We start from the raw sequence: 23,205 nt of genomic DNA, 5'->3' as shown, positions 1-23,205 counted from the left end.
GTTCTTCTGAACAGTAGAGTGGCCGGCCCGGTACTCTAACACGGCGGCGGCAGCGGGAATACCAGGCCAGCCGCTCCATATTCACTCCATAAGACGCACAGACATTTTTCCCCATTTTTTGGGGGAAAAAAGTACGTCTTATGGAGCGAAAAATATGGTAATTCTGAGGCCCAGTGCTTTCCACTATCATTTCAATTTTGGCTTTCCAAGACCACTGTCTTATTCTGGAACCAAGATATTTGGTTCCCCACAGCGATAAAGGCTCCCTATGCATTACATTCAACAACTTACCTACAGATACTGTGTTTAACAAAACAGCCAAAGATGAAAATTCGGCAGCTGTATGAACCATGACACAAACTATTCTCTTAGTGGCCCTAGGCTTGCTTTTAACAAATAAATGTTACAGTAATTATGTCCCACTATAGAGGTTCCAAGGAAGCACACTGCGTACGAACAAAACGTTCTGGAGGACACGTGTCCCAATTTCTTTACAATTGCAACCAATCTACTTCAGCTTTAGTCATTTGTCTTGCAGTAAATTAGACGAAAATGTTTTCTGCTAACAGGACAAATATTTCTTCCAGTGTGCTCCCTCTGCAAATAGAAGCAGACCCATCAGAACACTTAGTTCATATTGTGCAGTTTTCTCAAACAATAAGATGGTTAGTGGAGTGCAGCTCTACACACATCCCTGAGCTCTGAAGTATGTGCTGAGATTGCTAAGGTGTTCCTGTGCATTAGGCAGAAGAAAATTCTGCAGCAAGCTATACATCTTCGCCACAGGCATACCTTTTATCATCTAAACGAGATGGCAATATGTTTCTGTCTAGGCAGGAAGTTCTAAAAAGCTGCGGCATAATTCTGAAATTATGCTTATGGGTGTCAACAAACTTCAACATTTTCAGGCATATGAAATAACATTAAGGGCTGGTTCATACCACCAAAATGTATGGATAGTAGGTTAGATGGTTTCCAGTGGTATAGTTCACACCAATGCGGTCAGTTCCAGTGCGTTCCAGTTCCAGAAAAAAAGTAGAACATGCTGCATTTTGTCTGCACTGAACTGTATGGGAACTATTTATTTATTTATTACAAGTATTTATATAGCGCCATCAATTTACACAGTGCTTTACATATATATTGTACATTCACATCAGTCCCTAACCCTCAAGGGGCGTACAATCTGGAACATGGTAAAACACATTAAAAAAAGTATCAGAATATACCAAAAACACACGTCCTTATTTAAGATGAAGAATAAAAAGAGGGGAAAAAATGCACTGGACAGCTTCAAAAAATGCACCGGAACACATCAAAAACATGTCAAAAACACACATGCTGAAATGCATCCGGATTGCGTTTCTATGGTATAAACTGGCCCTAAACAAAGATCGATAGAATTTAACAACTTATGGCAACCAATCAAAAACATGGATTTCTACTTAGCTGAAAAAATTACTTCTCAAGATTCTTATTTTAAAGTGTTTGAAACAAGAACACTCATGAAGGGTTAAAAATGCAATAATGGTCCCCTTACATTGTGATCCTCAAGTACTCTTTTAGGCTACGTTCACACTAGCTTTGTTAGACAGTCGTTAGACAGGCGTTTGGGAAGCGTTTTTAACGCTCCTCAAATGCCTATGAAAATTCTACACGTGGCAGCAAACAGTGCTGTTCACACTGAAGCGTTAGTGTCGCGTCCTAGCAAAATTGATGCCTCATGTTGAGTCAGGAGGAGTCAGAAGTCTATGGTGACGCTCCTCAAATTCCTGGCAGGCGTTTGTGGAGCGTTAATACCATTAAACTTCATTATAGGCATTTGTGGTGCGGTTTAATGCTTGGCAAATGCCTCAAAAATACGCATAGGGCGTTTGGGGAGCATTTGAGGACCGTTAAAAACGCCTCCCTAACGCCTGTCAAACCCTATAGGGGCGCTTGGCAAGCATTAGAAATGAGTCAAGTGTGAACAATCCCTTACAGAGCATAGCTCCCCAGTAGCTTGAGCATTTCCCTAATACATCTGTTTTTTTTTTGCTTTCTGTTCCTTACATGGATCTCTTTTGTGAGTCTTGCAGGGTTTATTTCTATATCTGTTGGTTTCTGATTATTGCATTTATACCATGTTCAAAGACGTACGTGTATCTTCTATCCCTGGCATTGTTCTTCTATGCCACATACAACATTTTTTAAGTATTTCGTTGTGTGATATTTTGTAGCCTGAAAATCTGATGAATAAAAATGTATTTGACCTAAAAATACAATAATGCTCCAGAAAATCATGTTGAAATACCTTGTAGCGTTTGTTGTAAAACATCATTATTGATCATTATCTGATTCAAAATGATCTCTTTCTTTCCTTAATGTCATCATGTTGGCTCTTCCCCACAAACCTTCTCTACTTGTTGCTGGGTGGTAGTGGAGCACAGCTGTCAGTGTCCCCTTGTGTAGTGAATGCATTTATGTGGCGCTCCTCTGTTGTGCAGTGACGTAATCATTCCCCCTGGCTGTAAGCTGTGTAGTGCTGATTGGGCTGTGCTCCATGTAAGGCTCCATGTACACAGGACACTTCTGAACGAAACTGACTGCTGGAAAACGTAGATTAAAAAACGTCTGTTTAGCTGCGTTTTCATAACACGTTTATGCGCGTATATGCATGTTTATGTGCGTGTGCGTTTAGAAGCGTTTTTTAAAAATAAGCAGAGGAGAACCTCCCAAATGCTCAGAATGCACTGAAAAGTGGTAAATTATCAACTATTTCAGACTGTTTCAGACAAATACACACAGTAGAAGCAGAGACAGCAGTATGTGTTGAGATAATTAGATGTGAGTTGCTCATTAACATTTCTTTTGTTTCCAAGGGTGGGATAGGTGTCTGGTGGAGTGAGTCATTAAGGCCACCTGGCAGGGGGTCTTCATGAGGAATTTGAGGAGTGAATGGTCATTAACATATCTTTTATTGCCAAGGGTGGGAGAGGCGTGAGGTGTGAATTGGTCATTACAATGTGTACATTGATGTGAACATCCTGTGTTCAGTGTTTTGTCCATCTGAGTACACTGAAAACGCTTTGCATGCATTTTTCATGACAAAAAAAGGCTCTGGACAGCTTTGGGAACTGGAAGAGTTAAAAAAAATTTTCAGACACAAACACTTATAAACGTGATTTGCCGCGTTTAGATCCGTTTAACCGCGTTTACAAACATTTACAAGCATTTTATGTTTGAAACGCTGATAAAATTGACTGCGGAAACGCAAGTTTTCTGTGTTCAAAAAAACGACTGTAAACAAATGCCTGTAAATGACTGTAAACGAAGATGTGTACATGGACACATAGGAAAACATTAGGGTGAGTTCAGGGGCTGCTGAAAAAAAACGCTGAACAGCTCTTAAATCTGAATTTATAAGCTGCAGTGTATATGAGCCCTAAGCATGTCTGGCTGACGCGCTCCCCTCCCTCTGCATTCCTTGTGTTGGCGCTTGTCTCGGGCAATCTGTCTATCAAAGCAGCTGTCTCCTTGCTAGCTGTGTTGTCAGGTGGGTAGGCGGATGATCTGTCTTTAGACATGTCATAGCAAGAAGGGACAAAGTACAATGTGTACTTTGTCCTAAGGGGGAAAGAACACAGCAATACAAATGGAATGATATTTCTTCTTTAACTAAGTGAAAAAAAGGTCAGTTTTAGGGCTCTTGCATACGGCTGTACAGTATATTAGGAGTGAGATATGCTTGTTGTTGTGGCTCCTGGGAGCTTTTGCGCATACATTACAAAAAATACCATGTGCGGTTATGCGCACATAAACGTTAGCACTCACATTTTAAAGTGACCCCCATATGTAAACACTTGTAAACACAAACCTCAGTTCCCAGTACGGTTGCGATTTCCAGTGCGGGCGGCGTGCCATTAGAATGGCACCCACCCGCGGGTTCACTTTCCTTTGTGCGGGTGGTGCGGCTGCACAGATTTATGTGAGGATCCACAGCGACACCACCCGCACAGATGTGAACAGATGTGAACCAGGACTACGCTAGGCTCACATCTCCGCATTCCTGCAAGTGGGCACAAGAGCCTATTCATTTGAATGGAATCCCGTGCCCCAGGACACGCAGGGAAGAAGTCCCTGCACTTCTTTGGAAAACGCAGCCCGCACGGGAACATTGGTTCCCAGCACGGTTGCAATTAACAGTGCGGGCAGTGTGCCATTAGAATTAATGGCACCCGCCCACGGGGTCCACATTCCTCTGTGCGGGTGGTGCGGCTGCACGGATTTATGTTCAGATCCGCAGCGGCACCACCCCCACAGATGTAAACCAGGACTACGCTAGGATCACATCTCCGCATTCCTTCAGACCACGTTTTGTGTCATTTGAATGGAATCTCGTGCCCCAGGACACGCAGGGAAGAAGTACCTGCGCTTCTTTGGAAAACGCAGCCCGCACAGGAACCTCGGTTCCCAGTACCATTGCGATTTCCAGTGCGGACGACATGCCATTAGACTTAATAGTACCCGCCCACGGGTCCACATTCCTCTGTGTGGATGGTGCGGCTGCACAGATTTTTGTGCGGATCCGCAACGGCACCACCCGCACAGATGTGAACCAGGGGTAACTCTCCCCCTTGCCCCTCCCACCTCTTTTTTTTCCTCTACCCTCCCCCTTCAGTTCTTTTATTGCTTCAGGATTGCTGGTTTCATTCCCCTACATTGTGCCATGGCCCTAAGGCCATGTGTTATCGCTGTCCCTGTTGGCTGTTATCACTCTCGCATTTGGTTGCAGTCCCTGTTTGTGTCCTTGGTTAGCTGGCTGACAAACCTCTTTGTGCAGTTCTACAATACTACATTTTGTATTGTCTTTGGTTTTGTTGCAGAAGCACTTTTGCAATGTTTGATCAACTTTCCTTATACAAAAACTAATAAAAAAATATTGAACAGGAAAAAACTTTTAAAACATTATTAAATAAAATGAATTTAGAATTTTTTTTTCTTCAATTGGATTGTGACTCCAGTAACAGCCAACAAACAATACCGACTTAAGATGGCCATGCGCACTATGATTTCTTTACTTTTGCCTATGGGCTGAACAAAAGAAATCAGATATCTCCTTCCATTCTAAACAGCATGGATGGGTGGATCTTCGCTGCTGGCTATTGTATTGTGACAATTAGCTCCAGTGTATCTTCTGATCAGATGCAGGCACTGTTCAGCCAAATGTCCCACCTGACTCCTACAAAAGTTGATTAAACAATTGAATTTTGCCCAGCCAGGTGGTGCCACCAGTATGAATCAACTGAAATTTGAGCTGAGCCTTTACAGCTGTGTTTGGCAGCCTTTACAGAAAGACTTCTAGCCATTAAAGTATCCCTTCCATATACCCAGTGATATGTCTGGCCTCAGGTGATACACAGAGATGAAACAAATCTTTCAACATGAGTTGTGCCTGCTTATCTGCAGTATTCTCTTCTCTACATTCCTTCAAAGAGCTCAGAAAAAGGGGGGGGGGGGTGTGGGGTGGCAGAGAGCTGAAGTTATACTCTGCAGAGCTCAGTGAGGAGAGCTCTGAGAGCTGATTGATGGGAAGGGACACCCCCCCCCCCCCCGCTCCACGTCACAATTTTTCTCTTGGTGTCAGGAAAACTTGTCAGAAATAATTCATGATGGTAGCGGAGGAACGAAGCAGCAGACAGAAATGACACTTACTGCTCTTAATAGAGACAAGCACCCACTACCCACATGGAAGAAAAATATATTAGAAATATATTTAAAAAATATTCTTCCCAAATATATTGACATATATTTGAAATACTACAATTTTGGCCATATTCAATATATTGCAAAATATATTGCAATAAATAAATAAATATATATATATACTGTATGTTGAAATGCATTTTCAAATATACTCTATGACTTTAAAAATACAAATCTACATTTTTTGGAATGCCTTTACAAATATATTTAAAAATATATGTTAAAATTACTTTTTTACATTTAAAAAAAAAATCTGAGGAATATATTTAAAAAATATATATTTTTAAAAATATATATATTTTTAACTATATTCTTCAGATTTTTTTTAATATATAACAAAGTCATTTTAACATATATTTTTACATATATTTGTAAATGCATTCCAAAAATGTAGATTTGGATTTTTAAAGACATACAGTATATTTGAAATGTATTTTTAAAAATATATTTCATATATTTTGTAATAAAAATGCATTCAACATACAGTCTCTCTCTCTCTCTATATATATATATATATACAGTATATATATATATATATATATATATATATACTTATTGAAATATATTGAATATGGCCAAAATTGTAGTATTTCAAATATATGTCAATATATTTGGGTAGAATATTTTTAAAATATATTTCAAATATATTTTTCTTCCATATTGGTATAAAGGGATATGCTTTGTTCAGATTTCATGTCTGAGGTTTACAACCACTTTAACAAATATTTATAAAAATTTGTATAACAATTTGCCCAGTAAAATTGCATTTACAATCATTTTGTGCCTATATTATTAGGTAATTTCCTGTGCTGGTCAAATGTGTTTCATTAATTTAAAATGAAAAATTCTTATTTGGCCACTAAATGGCACATTCTTATAATACGTAGTTACATCTAGTGGCCAAGTGCGGTTCTTTCCATTTTAAATCAATGGAAAACATTCGTCAAGCACTGCCCCATTAGCACAGAACGACTGTACATGTGCTTATGCACTTTCATTTAGCAAATTGCTATGCAAAATTCTTTTTGCAAACATACCCGAGAGAGTTTGGGAATTAGTTAGGCCTACAAGCCCTTTTCATTTGCACTTCTCCCGATTACTATCACCTAAACCTCCAAACCACTATTTCCTAAACCTCCAAAATTGTTTTGCTGCCCTGCTATACAGAAAAGTAATTATTTTTCTGAGGCTGCAACATGTTACACAGTGGCATAAAATACTATAGTGAATGAAGAGTTAAACAGGGCCCAGCAGTGTCGGCTCTGCGTGCTATCTTTAAACGTGCCGTATTTTTGATATGTGGCTTTGGCGCTGCAGTGAGGGGAAAGTGGGTCATTAAACATAACATTACCCTGTAAATCAAACTGTTCTGCCCCCACGCAAACACAGGCATAAATATTTATGCAAAGTGTCCATAAGAGCTAATTTGTCAGGCAGATTGTGCCGATATAAATAGAATGTATTCAGAAAGGCAGCACAACTGCAAAGAAGCTCCCTGCGTGTGTACAAAGCCATTATCCACCATAGTGCTGAGACTCTGTCATTTTACACTGTAAAGACTATGTATCACGCTATATTAATGCCACACAGTGAGTGCCTTTCTATTACATCCTGAGATGCTGCATTAAGTGCAAGACATTAGTTTTCAGCATATGCTCATCATTTTTTCTTTTCGGTTTATGTCACACATATCAGACAGTGAAAAATGATATTGAGAAGCTCAAAGATACAGAAAAAAAAAACTATTACTAAATAGTGTATGTGCCAAGACCAGATCATTAAAGTCCCCCCCCCACACCGCCTACCGGAATGCCTCCTACCATTTTGGTTAACCCTTGTTTTCAGCACCTATTCATACAATGTAATGCTGTTATCATTTTGTGGTTGATGTCCAAATGGAATGGGTAACTAAATGGTTTATTTCTTGTCTGGAAACCTCTCCTTCCATCACCAAGATAAAAAATGCACAATATGATCAATTAGATCGGCACACTTCTACCTTGGCCACCTGGATGGTATTTCGACGTTCTCAACAGTTCATAGATTTACTAGGCATTTAATGATGCTTGTAGCCCTGGTTCACACTGATGCGGTGCGGAATTTGCAGCAAACTTCCGCACCAGAATCGCACCCCGTTCATGCGAACCGTTGTGGGTGTGTGTGTTAACAACACCCCGAAAGCAGTCCGCAAAACGCAGTGCGATGTGCAGAATTGGATAGCATAGGTGTGAATACCCATGTGATCCGATTCTAGTGCGGACCAAAAAAAGAGTCCTGTGCGTTTTTGGAGTGGGTGCGGTGCGATTAGAACCATACAAAATGTATGGATACGATCGCACTGCACACAAATCTCATGTGATTTGCACAGGAATGCGGTGCAGTTCCTCTGCAAATCACATGCGATTTACCGCACTGCATATATGTGAACCCGGGCTTACTGGCAGTGGTAAGGTTGGGTAAAACGTATAAGGCTCCATGCACACTGGGCGTTTTAATACCGCCGGCAGTGTTAGCTGTGTAAAGTTGCGTTAAAAACACAAGTTTTTCAGTGTTTTGTAGCGTTTGTGCATTAATGTTTAGCCACGTTTGCATTTTTTAGCCTTTTTTTACACAAAAAAACAACGGTTTGCCACGTTTTACCGCACCGCATCAGAATCGCACCACGTTCATGTGAACCGCTGCGGGTGTGTATGTCCGCAAAACACGGTGCAATGTGCAGAATCGGATCGCATAGGTGTGAATACCCATGCAATCCGATTGTAGTGCGGACCAAAAAAAGGGTCCTGCGCCTTTTTGGTGAGGGTGCGGTGTGATTAGAGCCATACAAAATGTATGGGTCCGATCACACCGCACACAAACCGCATGTGATTTGCACAGGAGTGCGGTGCAGTTCCTGTGCGAATCACATGCGATGTACCACACTGCATATATGTGAACCTTGGCTTACTGGCAGTGGCAAGGTTTGGTAAACCTTTTAAGGCTCCATGAGCACTGGGCGTTTTAATAACGCCGGTTTTGTTAGCAGTGTAAAGTTGCATTAAAAACGCACGTTTTTCAGCATTTGGCAGCATTTTTGCATTAGTGTTCAGCAGAGTTTGTGTTTTTTAAGCCCTTTTTACACAAAAAAATTAAACTTTTGCTAAAAAACAACGGTTTGCCGCATTTTACAAAGTTTTTACAGCTAAAAACCCACTAGCTTTTTTCCCCCCAAAAAACGCCCCTGCCAAAAAAACGCTGATTAAAGGCTATGTGTGTATGGACACATAGGATAACATGCTGGGGAGTTTACTGGCTGTAGAAAAAAATGCCAAAAGCCAAAAACAGCAGCTATAAAAACATCCAGTGTGAATGAGGACTTAGGCTTATCTTATATTGTAAAGCACTGCACAAATTGTTGGCGCTATAGAAATTCTGTATTATAATAATAATAATAATAATCTTCTATTCCTCTTATTATTATACAGGATTTATATAGCGCCAACAGTTTGCGCAGTACTTTATAAAATGAAGGTAGACATTACAGTTACAATACAATTTGGTACAAGAGGAAATAGAGGGCCCTGCTCTTTGTTCTCCTGCAGATGTAATGACCCCTTCACACCCAGTGCACTTGACCCTGCATTTTCTGCAGCGTTTTGCAGAAACGCACTACAATCCATTTAACATGATTTTCTATGGGACAGGTTCACATCTCTGCGTTTTCACCCAAACGTTTTTCGGAAAGGGTCAGGGACTTTTTTAAACGCAAAAAGTTGTGTTTTTGGTTCTGTAGACTGCAATGGAAACGCTGCAGAAAAGTATGTAGTGCATTTTAATCTGCCTAGCAACAAGAAAAACAAAACGCATCAAAAATGTGTAAAAAACACGTGCAAAAACACACCGCAGAAACAGATCAAACGCAAAATGCATAGGTGTGAACCTAGCCTAAGGGTGTGTTGGATGCTTGGTCTCCTACTGCACTCTGTGGATTCTCCTGCCTATATCACTATAGAAACCAGCAATAAAATAAGGCCCAGTGGAAGGAACTATAGCATGCAGCAGGGGGTGCAGGCACCCGGGACTTACAGTGGAACTTCACTCTCTCAATCCGCATGGACTATTTCTAATCCTTATGCTGTTTGCATTAGTAAATAGATAGGAAAGTATATCATATTTACTTGTTTTAACCTTTTTTCTTTGCATTCCTTCATTTACTTCCTGGTTTCCATGCCTAGGCAAATTATGTCATATATCCCAGGAGTCTTCAGGAGGGGAGGGTTCTCAGCTCAGCCAATGCCTGAGTTAAGGATAGATGGATTCCAGGAAGTAACTGCTACATGAATCATCTGCCCTTACTCAAGATGGCCACTGCCAACGGTTTCTCAGCAAAAGAAAGCCTGGAGACATAGATACATGGAGAAGTTTGTTTTGAATATTAAAAATGAATTGTATAGCATTAGTGTCCTCACTTCCTTTCTATCAGATGGGTGAGAAACCAGACTGAAAGTGAAGAAGGTTTAGAACTGTCAGAATTTAACTGATGTCTGTTCCCATTAGGTAGGCTTCCTCTCTCTTCCTGTCCAGCTAATGTGTCAAAAAATACGAAATGAGGGGCAATTAATGAGGACACAGAACCTGACAGGTGTTCTAACTCTTTCTTGCTCAACCCAAAACTAAAAAAAAAAAAAGTTATTCCTGGAGTTGGGCTCTTTTTTGTTGTACCTTTACATATGGACAATGTATGAAAAGTGTGCCTTTGCACAGTGGCGGTAAAAGAGGCTGCTCCCTTTGACTGTTAAAGGAAGAATGCAATGACTGTTCTTGTGAAGCCTTCCAGCAGTAGTTGTATGAAAAAAAAAGGAAAAACTATAAAGATCCAGGGTTTGCCCATTCTCCAAACACCATGTGCTCTACCCCTTGCAGTGGTTGCCAAGCTCACCATCCACTGTGAAGCCTTTCTTCATATAGTCATGGGCAGACAAACTTTAGATCTTTTCATTTTTAATGTTGACCACCTGCTTAGTTAAAGGAATTTTTCTGAGGCCTGTCAAATAGTTATTCTAGCATTTTTGTTAAGGTTTGAACTGCAAACATTTTGAACACTTACTTATCAATCTTTCCCTGCAGCGCAATCAGCCAATCACCTTTCCTTAGAAAATATGTAAACCCAACATTTCATATTTCTGTTATGTGCCTGCTGTACCATGTACTTGTATGAAAGGGTATCCTGTTCTCTTTGTATCGCTTCCTTTGTGTGAAATGCCTGGTTGTCCTGTCAGTCCCTCTGCTTTCCTATTGAAGCTAACCACACTAGGCAGGAGAGCACAGTGTAGTCAGTTTTTCTAGCTGTGCTGAGAACTCAATGAACTTCTGTTGACACAGCCATTCATTGTTCAGTGTGATGCTGTCTCTCCTTCCCCAGCTCTCTTAGCTCCCTACACAGCTGAGAACAGAGGGTATATGATCAATTATAAAAAAGGGGGAAAAGTTACTTATAATTTTTTTTCTATGTATTGTATTGCATATGTATTGTTTCTATTTTAAACTGAATGGGTTATGTAGCAAGGTGAGGGTTCACATATACTTTAAAGCGCAGGTGTCAAACACAAGGCTTGAGGGCCGAATATGGCCCTCCAGGCCATTTCATGTGGCCCTCAGACCTCTCCTGCAGCGGTGCACCCCCTTGTCTCAGCAGTCGGCAGAAGAGAGGAGGACAGAACTCCTCCGCCAGATCCTACACTTCCCCATGCAGCTGCAGAGAGGCTCATCTCTGCAACCCTCCACCACTGGTCTCAGCAGTTGGCAGCAGAGAGGAGGAAGGAACTCCTCCTGCAGATCCTGCAGCTGCAGCACAACCTCATCTCCAACTCCCCTGGTATCAGAATGTAGCAGACACTGGCAGCTGACTCCAGCCCTGTCAGGTCCTCCTCCAGACCCTGCACTTTCTGCTTCCCAGCTTCACTCCCAGATTCTTCCCGGCCGCAGCAAGTAAGGGGGGTGCACTGTGATGTAAGGGGGGGTGTTAGGATGCTCTGGACATTTAGTCTTACAGATACAACCAGACCTTTGAGGGCAACCATAATGCTGATGTGGCCCGCCATGGAATTGAGTTTGACACCCCTGCTTTAAAGTGTGGCATAACTGCATTGCCTGGCATTATCAAAGTTTGGTATACAAGCTTTGTGCCTGTCTCTATGACAGCATTGCATTTACAGCCAAACAAGAGTTCCTACATGCACTTATTTTCTTCCAAGTTTCTCAGTTGAAATGTAACTAGAAAGAGACCGGATTGCACCTGTTTCTTAAGGATCCAATGTTGTGCTCTAAACATTACATTGTTGCTCTGGAAAAGTCTGTCCTCTGGACAACCTACCATGCCCAGGAAGATCATTTCCTCTTCTCTTTGCTGCTTGGTTCTCTTCCTCTGAATGTAGCCTCGCCAGACCTGCGGTGTGAACGGAAAATCAGTAAGGATACAGACGCAATGGAAACAGCTTCCTGAGTGGCAGAGCAATTGGGGAAGTAGGAAAACACACAGGAAGGGAGTGTGCAATGGGCAGTATAGAAGAGGGACATTGGCTTCAAGCTAAGACTTGTCACATCAATTTCAAATGGAATGTAAAGATCTTGTGAACATTCACTCTACAATTTATGTCACCGCTATGGAAAACTGAAAGGCAACATTAAAAAAGTAATTATATTTTGACTCAGGAAAACAGTTTTATTTTTCAGCAAAATGTATATTTTTTTTGTTAGACTGCACAAAACATTAACAATGTGCTAATAATAAGCAATCAAATTAATATTGTAATTTATTATTCTCTGGCTGTGATGTAGCAATTGTAATCCCTAAGGGTATACAGATGGTGCAATGTCATTTGTATTGAATTGTATACCATGACTGAGAACGTCACACAATGAGCACATCGGTCACCTAACTTAATTCCTTTATAGAGACATTGTCACTAGATATTCATTTCAACGAAAATCTTCCCATAAACATTAAACATTATGGAAACCACATAATCATTTACTACTTACCTGTGCAGCAATTCTGAATGCTACATTCTGTGTCACTTACCACAGACCTCTGCAGCACTGCTGAACTCTGAGTCACGTACTACTGACCTTTGAACTCTGCGTCACATACTACTGACCTCTGAACTCTGCGTCACTACTGACCACTGAATTCTGTGTCACTTACTACTGACCTTTGAACTCTGCATCACTTCCTACTAGCCCCAGTATTGCTTTACACCGACATCTGAACTCTGTGTCACTTACTACTGTTTCCTGACCACTGCGTCACTTACCACTGACCTCTGAACTCCACATCATTTAACTTTCACTTACTTATCACTTACTACTGACCTCTGACTTCTGCATCTCTTATTACTGACCTCTGCACTCTACATCACTAATTACTGATCCCCTAAGCTTTGCATCAATTACTGCTGACCGCTGAACACTGCATCACTTACTACTGAGTTTTGAACTTTACATCATTTACTACTGACCTTGGCAGTCTACTTCACTTAATACTGACCTCTGAGTCACTTACTACTGACCTCTGAGATCTGTGTCACTTATTACTGTCCCCTGACCTCTGTGTCATTGAGTACTGAGCTCTGAACTCTGCATCATTTACTGCTGACCCCTGCATCACTTACTACTGACCTCTGAACACTGCATCACATACTACTGGCCACTAAACTGTGCATCACTTACTACTGACCTTTACACTCTGTGTCACTTACTACTGACCTCTGAGCTCTACACTTACAATTGACCTCTGAGCTCTACATCACTTACTACTGAACTCTGAGCTATACATCACTTACTACTGACCTCTGAGCTCTATATCACTTACAATTGACCTCTGAGCTCTACATCACTTACTACTGACCTCTGAGTTCTACATCACTTACAACTGACCTCTGAGCTCTACATCACTTACTACTGACCTCTGAGCTCTACATCACTTACTACTGACCTCTGAGCTCTACATCACTTACTACTGACCTCTGAGCTCTACATCACTTACTACTGACCTCTGAGCTCTACATCACTTACTACTGACCTCTGAGCTCTACATCACTTACAATTGACCTCTGAGCTCTACATCACTTACTACTGACCTCTGAGCTCTACATCACTTACTACTGACCTCTGAGCTCTACATCACTTACTACTGACCTCTGAGCTCTACATCACTTACTACTGACCTCTGAACTCTACAACACTTACTACTGACCTCGGAACTCTGCATCAGTTATTACTAACCTCTGAGCTCTGCATCAATTATTACTGACCTCTGTGTCACTTACTACTGAACACTAAACTCTGTGTTACTTACTGCTGACCTCTGAACTCTGCACTATACACTGCATCACTTACTGTTGACCCCTGTGTCACTACTGAACTCTGTATCGTGTACTACTGACCTCTGTGTCACTTACTACTGATCACTAACCTCTGTGTCACTTACTGCTGACCTCTAAGCTCTGCATCAATTACTGCTGACCTCTGAATACTGCATCAATTACTGCTCACCCCTGCATCACTTACTACTGACCTCTGAGCTCTGAATCAATTACTGCTGACCTCTGAATACTGCATCAATTACTGCTCACCCCTGCATCACTTACTACTGACCTCTGAGCTCTGCATCAATTACTGCTGACCTCTGAATACTGCATCAATTACTGCTCACCCCTGCATGACTTACTACCGACCTCTGAATCACTAACTACTGACCTCTGCACTCTATGCCACTTACTATTGACCCCTGAATTCTTGGTCACTTACTACTGATCTCTGAACTCAGTGTCACTTACTACTGACTCCTGAACTCTGCATTATTACCGAGCTCTGAACTCCACATCACTTACTACTGACCTCTGCATCACTTACTACATAGTTCAAGGATGAAAAGTAACTCATGCAGCTTTCAGGGGTCAGGAGTAAAATGTTCAGGCATCAATAATGAGGCAGAGTGCAGGGATCAGTAGTAAGTGATGCAGAGTTCAGTAATACCTGATGCAGGGGTCACTTACAGTATAATCAACCCCCCACCCTGCACACTTTAACTCTGGTCTAACTCACCCTGGATTCTTTACTGTACTGCAGCTCCAGCTCTCACCCTCCTCTTCCCTGGTCCAGTAGACAGGGCTATTCCACAGCCAATCACAACCCTGCTACAGGTGCCCATCCCTCCTACCCCCCGCATCAGCCTTTAGCACCTGCCCTTCCCGGACAGATTCATGTCTGTCTGGATGTCACATTGTGAGTGTTTCCCCTCCCAGCAAGGTAGCAATGCTTAGCACTGTGTAAAAACTCAGCCTCCCTAGACCATCCAGTGCTCTGCCCTGTGCACTCCCTCACTCCCATTTACTTCCCCATCTCTACTTGCAGGTCACCTCCTCATCCCCAAAGTATAATTCACCCTGCACTGTGCACTCTCTCACTCCCATTTACTTCCCCATCCCCACTTGCAGCCTAGCATTACAGCCAATAGAGTTTACAATGTTTTTTTTTGTTTGTTTTTTATATTTTAAATTTGCACTTCTGTTTTACAAAAAGCAATATTTTAGTTTGTTTATGAAACTTAGTTTTATTTATAGATGTTTATATTTATAAGATGTTTCATACTACAATGGCTAAATCTGTCTATAGTGCATGTTCAAAGCTTAATACCATAAATAATAACGTTATTAGATTTTTACTCCAGGAGTATATAATGAGTTCTGCAAATTCAGAGAAATGCTTAAATAATGTATTACAATTTAATTAAACCCATTAGATTTTAGTCGACTAACTGAAAACTGGAAAAGATTTTCGTCATAATTTTTGTAATTTCTAATTTTTGTTTTTGTTTGGTTTCCATCACTGAAAACATGCAGCTGACAAAAACTATGACAAAAATTTTTTTATGAATGAAATTAATACTGCAAAAGAAAGCTCTATTTGTATGAAAAAAATGATAACAATTTCATTTGGGTACAGTGTTGCAATTGCCAGTTAAAGTAGTGCAGTGGTGAATAGCAAAAAATGCTTTGGTCATGAAGGAGGTAAAACCTTCTGGAGGTAAAGCGGTCAGGGGTGTGGACATGTTTCAAATACTACTTGTCCAAGGGACTAAATCGGGGTCCCACTCTACTTGTCCCTCATGACAATCCACTTGTCCTATCCTGCAGAAAAAATTATTTTAACCAGACCATATTTAAATCTAAGGTGCTTTTAAGAATGTCTGGGGCATTTAAAAGCAAAAGAGGCTTTATGGTGACTTAATGTGTTATATTTTTAACATTGCGTTTTTTATCTCCTCCTCCCTGTCTCCAGCACTGCACCCGGGGACTACCAGGGAGGGGAGAGACCTTGCAGTGTTATGAGCACTGATTGGGTGTTCGTCAGGAATGGGGAATGTTGGGCTCTTTTAACGCTCAGCAGAAGTGCATCTGCTGAGAGAGTGATGCAGTAATTAGAAAAAAAATCTTTATTCCTTCAACTTACCCTCGCACATGGAACCACTTGGGTGCTCAGAACTAGCGCCTGCTGAGCAGCCAAATCAAGCTCCAGTGTCCGCTCCATTACGCCCTGTTCACACCTGGGCATTTTGGGACTGCGTCAAAATTGCTTCCATTCTGCCCGCAATCTTAAAATGCACTACAATTACAAAATGCAGGTTTAGGTGTCATTATTTTCAATGGCACCTAAAACGCAGTGCAGTTTTGCTGCAATTTTCTGCGAGGCAATCGCGGCAAATTGCATTGCGTGAAGCTTGTAGCCCAAAAAGGGGTAAAAGCTTCTTTTGGGCGACAAGCTTCTTGCAATGCAATTTGCCATGAATGTCGTGCAATTTACGACAATTCGCATATTGTGAAGCTTGACGCCCAAAATAGGAGCATGAGCGTCTTTTTAGGCGACACTATGCAAATTGCCGCTGGACAATCACAGCAAAACTGCACCATGTTTCAGGTGCCATTGAAAATAATGGCACCTGAACCTGTGTTTTATGATCATAGGCAGAATCACAGCATTATTCTGTGACCCCAATACGTCCAGGTTCACACTGATGCGATCCATACGCTTTGTGTTTTGAGTGCCATTACAAAAATGTCTTGGGCGAGTTTGTAGTGGTGAGTTCCAGACTCGCAAGTGATAGAGTGGAGTGGCATGTGGAGATAAGTGTTCACATAGGATTGCTATTGACAGGATTTTTGCATCAAAGCGAATGGAGGGTGTTTTTGCACTGAAGTCAATGGGAGGCATATTTGCATTGAAGTCAAAGGGAGGATATTTTGAATTGAAGTCAATGGGCTGCAATTTTACATTGAACTCAATGGGACGTGATTTTGCATGGAAGTCAATTGGATGTGATTTTGCATTGAAGTCAATGGGAGGCAGTTGTGGAGAGGGAGAGAAAGGGAGCGATGGCAAAATAGCACCTATACTAAAATTGTACAGAAACCAGAATGACACTGCAATTTCAGTACACATATGTGTGAACCCAGGCTACAGAGGCTGCTTGCTTGCGGCAGGGCTAAATGTAAAAAAACCCCACCTGCCCAGCACCTGGAACTGCATATCGCAGGCGTCAGGCGATATAAATCGTGCATTCCTGGTGGTTAAAGATCTGGCTATACTGTACATTACCTGTGAAAAATGTATGTAAATACAGTCCAACTCACTTGCTTGGGCAATTTGCCATTTTCATCAAGTTGCATTGTAATTTGAAGGCGTTATAATATACATTCAGCTACTTTCAACCGAGTGAATGTGCACAGTATACAAAGCCAAAAAGTTTTTTGTCTCGGATAGAGTAGGGAAGGATTAACAACTAAACTAAATGGCAAGTTTTTATTGCTGTCTGTGCCATGGTAGTAAGATCTGTTTTCTCTATCTGTCCTAGTAACCACTATCACCAGGACTGGACACAAGGGAAAATTTAGAATCATCACTAGGGTTGCACCGATACCGTTATCGGTATCAGTGCTGATACTTAGCATTTGCATGAGTACTCATGCTCGTGCAAATGCTCTGATACCTGAAACTGATACCTTTGCGGTGCTATTTGAGCCCATACAAAATGAATGTGCTCGAATCGCACTGCAAAGAATCGCATGTGATTTTAACAGGAATGTGGTGCGATTCCTGTCTGAATTACATGTGGTTTCCCAGCAGGTGTGGTATGATTTGCAATTGTTTACAAAAGATAGAAAAAAATTAATAAACTCAAAGAAACAAAAACTTTATATTAAAGCCTCTATAGAGAAAATACTATATTCATGTAATGTACCCAATAACAACTTACAGTACATAAATCATAGACATCAGGCTCACATTACAGTTTGTCTCTTAAAAGCTCATCTTCTTCTCTAGCGGTGAGTTTGTAAAAAATGTTGGTGCAATCTATGTAATGTAGAGTAGTGATGGTCATCTCCATCTAGAGTCTGACATGCACACTATTTAGTTTATTGTTATCTCACTACACCAAGAGCACAAGAAACCCCAGAAACCTGTGAGGGAGGCCGCATGGTTTTGACTGCCTAGGGACCTCCACAGAGTTTAATCCGGTACTGATCCAAACTTTGCCTATACATAGCCAACAATCTAAAGTGCAATGCCTTCAATACACTCAATGGTATCAACTCGAGCTTTTAAACAATGATCCCCCAATTGACGCTCCACCTTCCATTTAAACTAAATTTTACTTCCTAATTTAATGATAGAGGCCTCCTCTGCCCTACAACCGCTAATCGTTAGACCAAAGGCCATCTATCCAAGTGCCTATTAACCTTCCTAGTGGTAATCCCGAGTGTGACTCTGGGTTAATTTACAGTACCAAAAGCAGTAACCCTAAGCCACACTTGGGATTACTCTATAGTGCTTCTCCTGTGATCCCCCGATCCTTACCTTGTCCTGCGATCCCACGATGTCTTCCTGCTGTGTCCTCCGGCTGATGCCGGCATCCGTCTTCCGGGTTCTGTTCCCTGCGAGCGTCGGTACGCATGGGGGCAGAACCGACGGGAGATTCAAAAAGTAAAAATATGACATACACACAATACACTGATATCTGTTAGGATTACATTACTGTATCAAACCATTTCACCTAAATTTTGTCCCTAGTGCTTTGTCCAGTGCCTTGCCTGCACTTTTACCATTCTTTCTGCCTGAAAAATTGAGAACGTTCATGGCATCCAAAAAGCGTCCATTTAGGTCAAAAGTGGTTTTAGACCAGCTAGAAAACTAGTGAAAAAAAATAGTGAATTAGAATCACCTGCAGAATTGAGTGATAATGATTTGTGGGGATATTCGTCATCAGACACTGAAAACGATTCTGTGACTGAGCTCAGTGATGTGCAAACTTGGGGCTCTATTTAAAATTTCAGTGGTTTTGGTTTGATTACATTACTGAATTAAATTTATTATTATATTATTATTTTTATAATTATTTATTATATTATATTATAATTTATGATTTCGTGTTTCAAACTTTATCATACCCGGGATGTTTACTAGACTCTTGTTTGGACAGATCTATGCGTTATTCCTAAGAATTACAGGTCTACAATATAAAACAACTAATTTTCATGCAAAACAATGTACCGCTTTGACATTCAAAAGTATTGATTACCGTATTTTCCGGCGTATAAGACGACTTTTCAACCCCTGAAAATCTTCTGAAAAGTCGGGGGTCGTCTTATACGCCGGTGCGAGTCGGTGTCAGGGCAGCACTTTTTCGAGGGGCGGCGCGGCGCCGCCCCCCTCCTCCTCCAACGGACACTAAGTACAGGGGTGGGCAGAGGGGCTGCTGTACCTTACCTGGCTCCGGTCTCACGACGATCCGGCCCAGGAAGTGTGGCTGCTCCTTCTTTCAGTTCGGCCGCTCGATGGTCACGTGGCCGCTCGGCTCCGCCTCCTCACCGGTGATTGGGCACCAGCACTGGAAAGGCACACAGGCGACCAATCACCGGCGAGGAGGCGGAGCCGAGCGGCCCCACGAAAATCGAGCGGCCGAACTGGAAGAAGGAGCAGCCGCTCCTCTCCCCCACTGACACTAACGATGGGGCACTATTCCTCCCCCACTGACACCAATGATGAGGCACTGTTCTCCCCACTGACACTAACGATGGGGCACTATTCCTCCCCCCCACTGACACCAACGATGAGGCACTGTTCCTCTCCCACTGACACCAATGATGAGGCACTGTTCTCCCCCACTGACACCAACGATGAGGCACTGTTCCTCCCCCACTGACACCAACGATGAGGCACTGTTCTCCCCACTGATACCAATGATGGGGCACTATTCCTCCTCCCCACTGACACCAACGATGGGGCACTATTCCTCCTCCCCACTGACACCAACGATGGGGCACTATTCTCCCCACTGACACCAACGATCGGGCGCAATTCCTGCCACTGATACCAATGATGGGGTGCTATTCCTCCCACTGACACCAATGATGGGGTGCTATTCCTCCCACTGATACCAATGATGGGGCACTATTCCTCCCACTGACACCAACGATGGGGCACTATTCCTCCCACTGACACCAACGATGGGGCACTATTCCTCCCACTGATACCAACGATGGGGCACTATTCTCCCCCCCCCCCCGCTGACACCAACGATGGGGCACTATTCCTCCTCCCCACTGACACCAACGATGGGGCACTATTCTCCCCACTGACACCAACGATGGGGCGCAATTCCTGCCACTGATACCAATGATGGGGCGCTATTCCTCCCACTGACACCAATGATGGGGTGCTATTCCTCCCACTGACACCAATGATGGGGTGCTATTCCTCCCACTGATACCAATGATGGGCCGCTATTCCTCCCACTGACACCAATGATGGAGCACTATTCCTCCCACTGACACCAATGATGGAGCACTATTCCTCCCACTGACACCAATGATGGGACACTATTCCTCCCACTGACATTAATGATGGGATACTATTCCTCCCACTGACACCAATGATGGGGCACGATTCTTCCCACTGACTAATGATGGGGCACTATTCCTCCCACTGACTAATGATGGGGCACTATTCCTCACACACTGACACTAATGATGGGGCACCATCATTGGTGTCAGTGGGAGGAATAGTGTCCCATCATTGGTATCAGTGGGAGGAATAGTGCCCCATCATTGGTGTCAGTGGATGAAATAGTGCCCCATCATTGGTGTCAGTGGGAGGAGTAGTGTCCCATCATTGGTATCAGTGGGAGGAATAGTGCCCCATCATTGGTGTCAGTGGGAGGAGTAGTGCCTCATCATTGGTGTCAGTGGGAGGAATAGCACCCCATCATTGGAATACCATACTGAAATAGCATACCATATTGAAATCAAATCTGATGTTTTTTCATTTTTATTTGGTGTGCGTTGGAAGAGGGGTAGTCTTATACGGCGAGTATAGCTCAAACCCTATATTTTAACAGGAAAAGTAGGGGGTCGTCTTATACGCCGGAAAATACGGTAGTTAGACCACCAAGGAGGTTAATGTTCATCCCTAAACTCAGCACTGCTAGTCTGTTCTCAAACTACCCTAACAAACTGTTCACTGTTTTTCTTACATTATCTTATTGGCCAAATGTTGAGGCGACTCCTATTATTTACCGAGTTCTCGCATCAAAATAAAAATATATATTAAAAAAATAGTTATGCAGTTTGTCTTATATCGTGTCAATAAAAATAGATGGCAAAGTCCATATGGTGAGTGTGGTAAGTTCTCACCTTCTGGATGCGTAGTGCAGCTATCTCAGGATCCAACGCCTTTTCTCCTTGAAGTTTTGCCATTCTCTCTCTCTTCTCTTCCAGGTGGATTTCTTTCATGAACTTGGCTCGCAGGCGCCCCTGTCGAGCTCTCTCTGATACTTGAATCACACGAACTGCTTCATCAAGAGACATTGGTTTCAAAGGCTTTACCTAAAGTTTGAGATGACAAATCAAGACTTGTTATTTAAAGAAAGTTAATGGATTTATGAGATGTAAATACGTAGTACACGTTAACTTAGTAACAAGGTTAGCAGCTAGTAGCAACTACTAGTAGTAACAACTACTGTGATCCCAATTCAAGCATGCTTGTATCTTTCTCATTGCAGCAATTTAAATTATGTCCCACATCGGTTCATCTAAAGCCCTGATAGAACTGTATGCATTTATCCTCAATCCTTACTTTCTTCATTGCTTAGCATCCATCAGCGAGGAAGAAATAACTTTATTACTCATCTCATTACTCAAAGCATCTGACACATTTTTATAATTGTTATAAATCTTTAGAAGTAAGTTTCAAAATAATAATATATATGTAAAGTGCTGTGTAAATTGATGGCACTATATACAGTGGATATAAAAAGTCTACACACCCCTGTTAAAATGTCAGGTTTTTGTGATGTAAAATAATGAGACAAAGATAAATCATTTCAGAATTTTTTTCACCTTTAGTGTAACCTATAATATTCTGTTGAGGCACCTTTTGATTTTATTACAGCACTCAGTCTTTTTGGGTATGAGTCTACCAGCATGGCACATCTTGACTTGGCAATATTTGCCCACTCTTCCTTGCAAAACCATTCCAAATCTGTCAAATTGGGAGGGCATCTCCTGTGCACAGCCCTCTTCAGATCACCCCATAGATTTTTGATCAGATTCAGGTCTGGGCTCTGGCTGGGCCATTCCAAAACTTTAATCTTCTTCTCCTGAAGCCATTCCTTTGTTGATTTGGATGTATGCTTTGGGTCATTGTCATGCTGAAAGATGAAGTTCCTCTTCATGTTCAGCTTTATAGCAGAAGCCTGAAGGTTTTGTGCCAATATTGACTGGTATTTGGAACTGTTCATAATTCCTTCTACCCTGACTAAGGCCCCAGTTCCAGCTGAAGAAAAACAGACCCAAAGCATGATGCTGCCACCACCATGCTTCACTGTGGGTATGGTGTTTGTTTGGTGATGTGCAGTGTTGTTTTTGCGCCAAACATATCTTTTGGAATTATGGCCAAAAAGTTCAACCTTGGTTTCATCAGGCCATAACACTTTTTCCAAATGCCGAGCCTGGATGTTTTTCTTCATAAGAAAAGGCTTTGGTCTTGCCACTCTACCCCATAGCCCAGACATATGAAGAATATGGGAGGTTGTTGTCACATATGCCACACAGCCAGTACTTGCCAGATATTCCTGCAGCTCCTTTAATGTTGCTGTAGGCCTCTTGGTAGCCTCCCAGACCAGTTTTCTTCTCGTCTTTCCCTTAATTTTGGAGGGTTTTCCATTTCTTGGTAATGTCACTGTTGTGCCATATTTTCTCCACTTGATGATGACTGTCTTCACTGTGTTCCATGGTATATCTAATGCCTTGGGAATTCTTTTGGACCCTTGTCCTGACTGATACCTTTTAACAGTGAGATCCCTCTGATGCTTTGGAAGCTCTCTGCAGACCATGGATTTTGGTGTAGGGTGTATTAATAATAAAT

At 42.0% G+C, this 23,205-nt stretch overlaps 1 protein-coding gene across 1 annotated transcript in view; it reads right to left on the bottom strand.

Moving 5' to 3' along the window:
- Window positions 1-23,205, bottom strand: part of DRC11 (dynein regulatory complex subunit 11) — a 285,978-nt gene that overhangs the window by 193,116 nt on the left and 69,657 nt on the right. Inside the window, exons 5-6 of the mRNA XM_089671666.1 lie at window positions 21,474-21,665; window positions 12,098-12,169 (exon numbers count right to left, since the gene is read on the bottom strand). Coding sequence (XP_089527792.1) covers window positions 12,098-12,169; window positions 21,474-21,665 — 264 coding nt within the window. The remainder of the gene's footprint in view (window positions 1-12,097; window positions 12,170-21,473; window positions 21,666-23,205) is intronic.

This window comes from Staurois parvus, unplaced genomic scaffold (assembly GCF_062004578.1).
Source record: "Staurois parvus isolate SC_StPar_1 unplaced genomic scaffold, SC_StPar_1.0 ptg000113l, whole genome shotgun sequence".
Taxonomy (NCBI): Eukaryota; Metazoa; Chordata; class Amphibia; order Anura; family Ranidae; genus Staurois; species Staurois parvus.
Note: the sequence above shows the minus strand (reverse complement) of the source record. Positions and strands in the feature narration are given on the sequence as shown.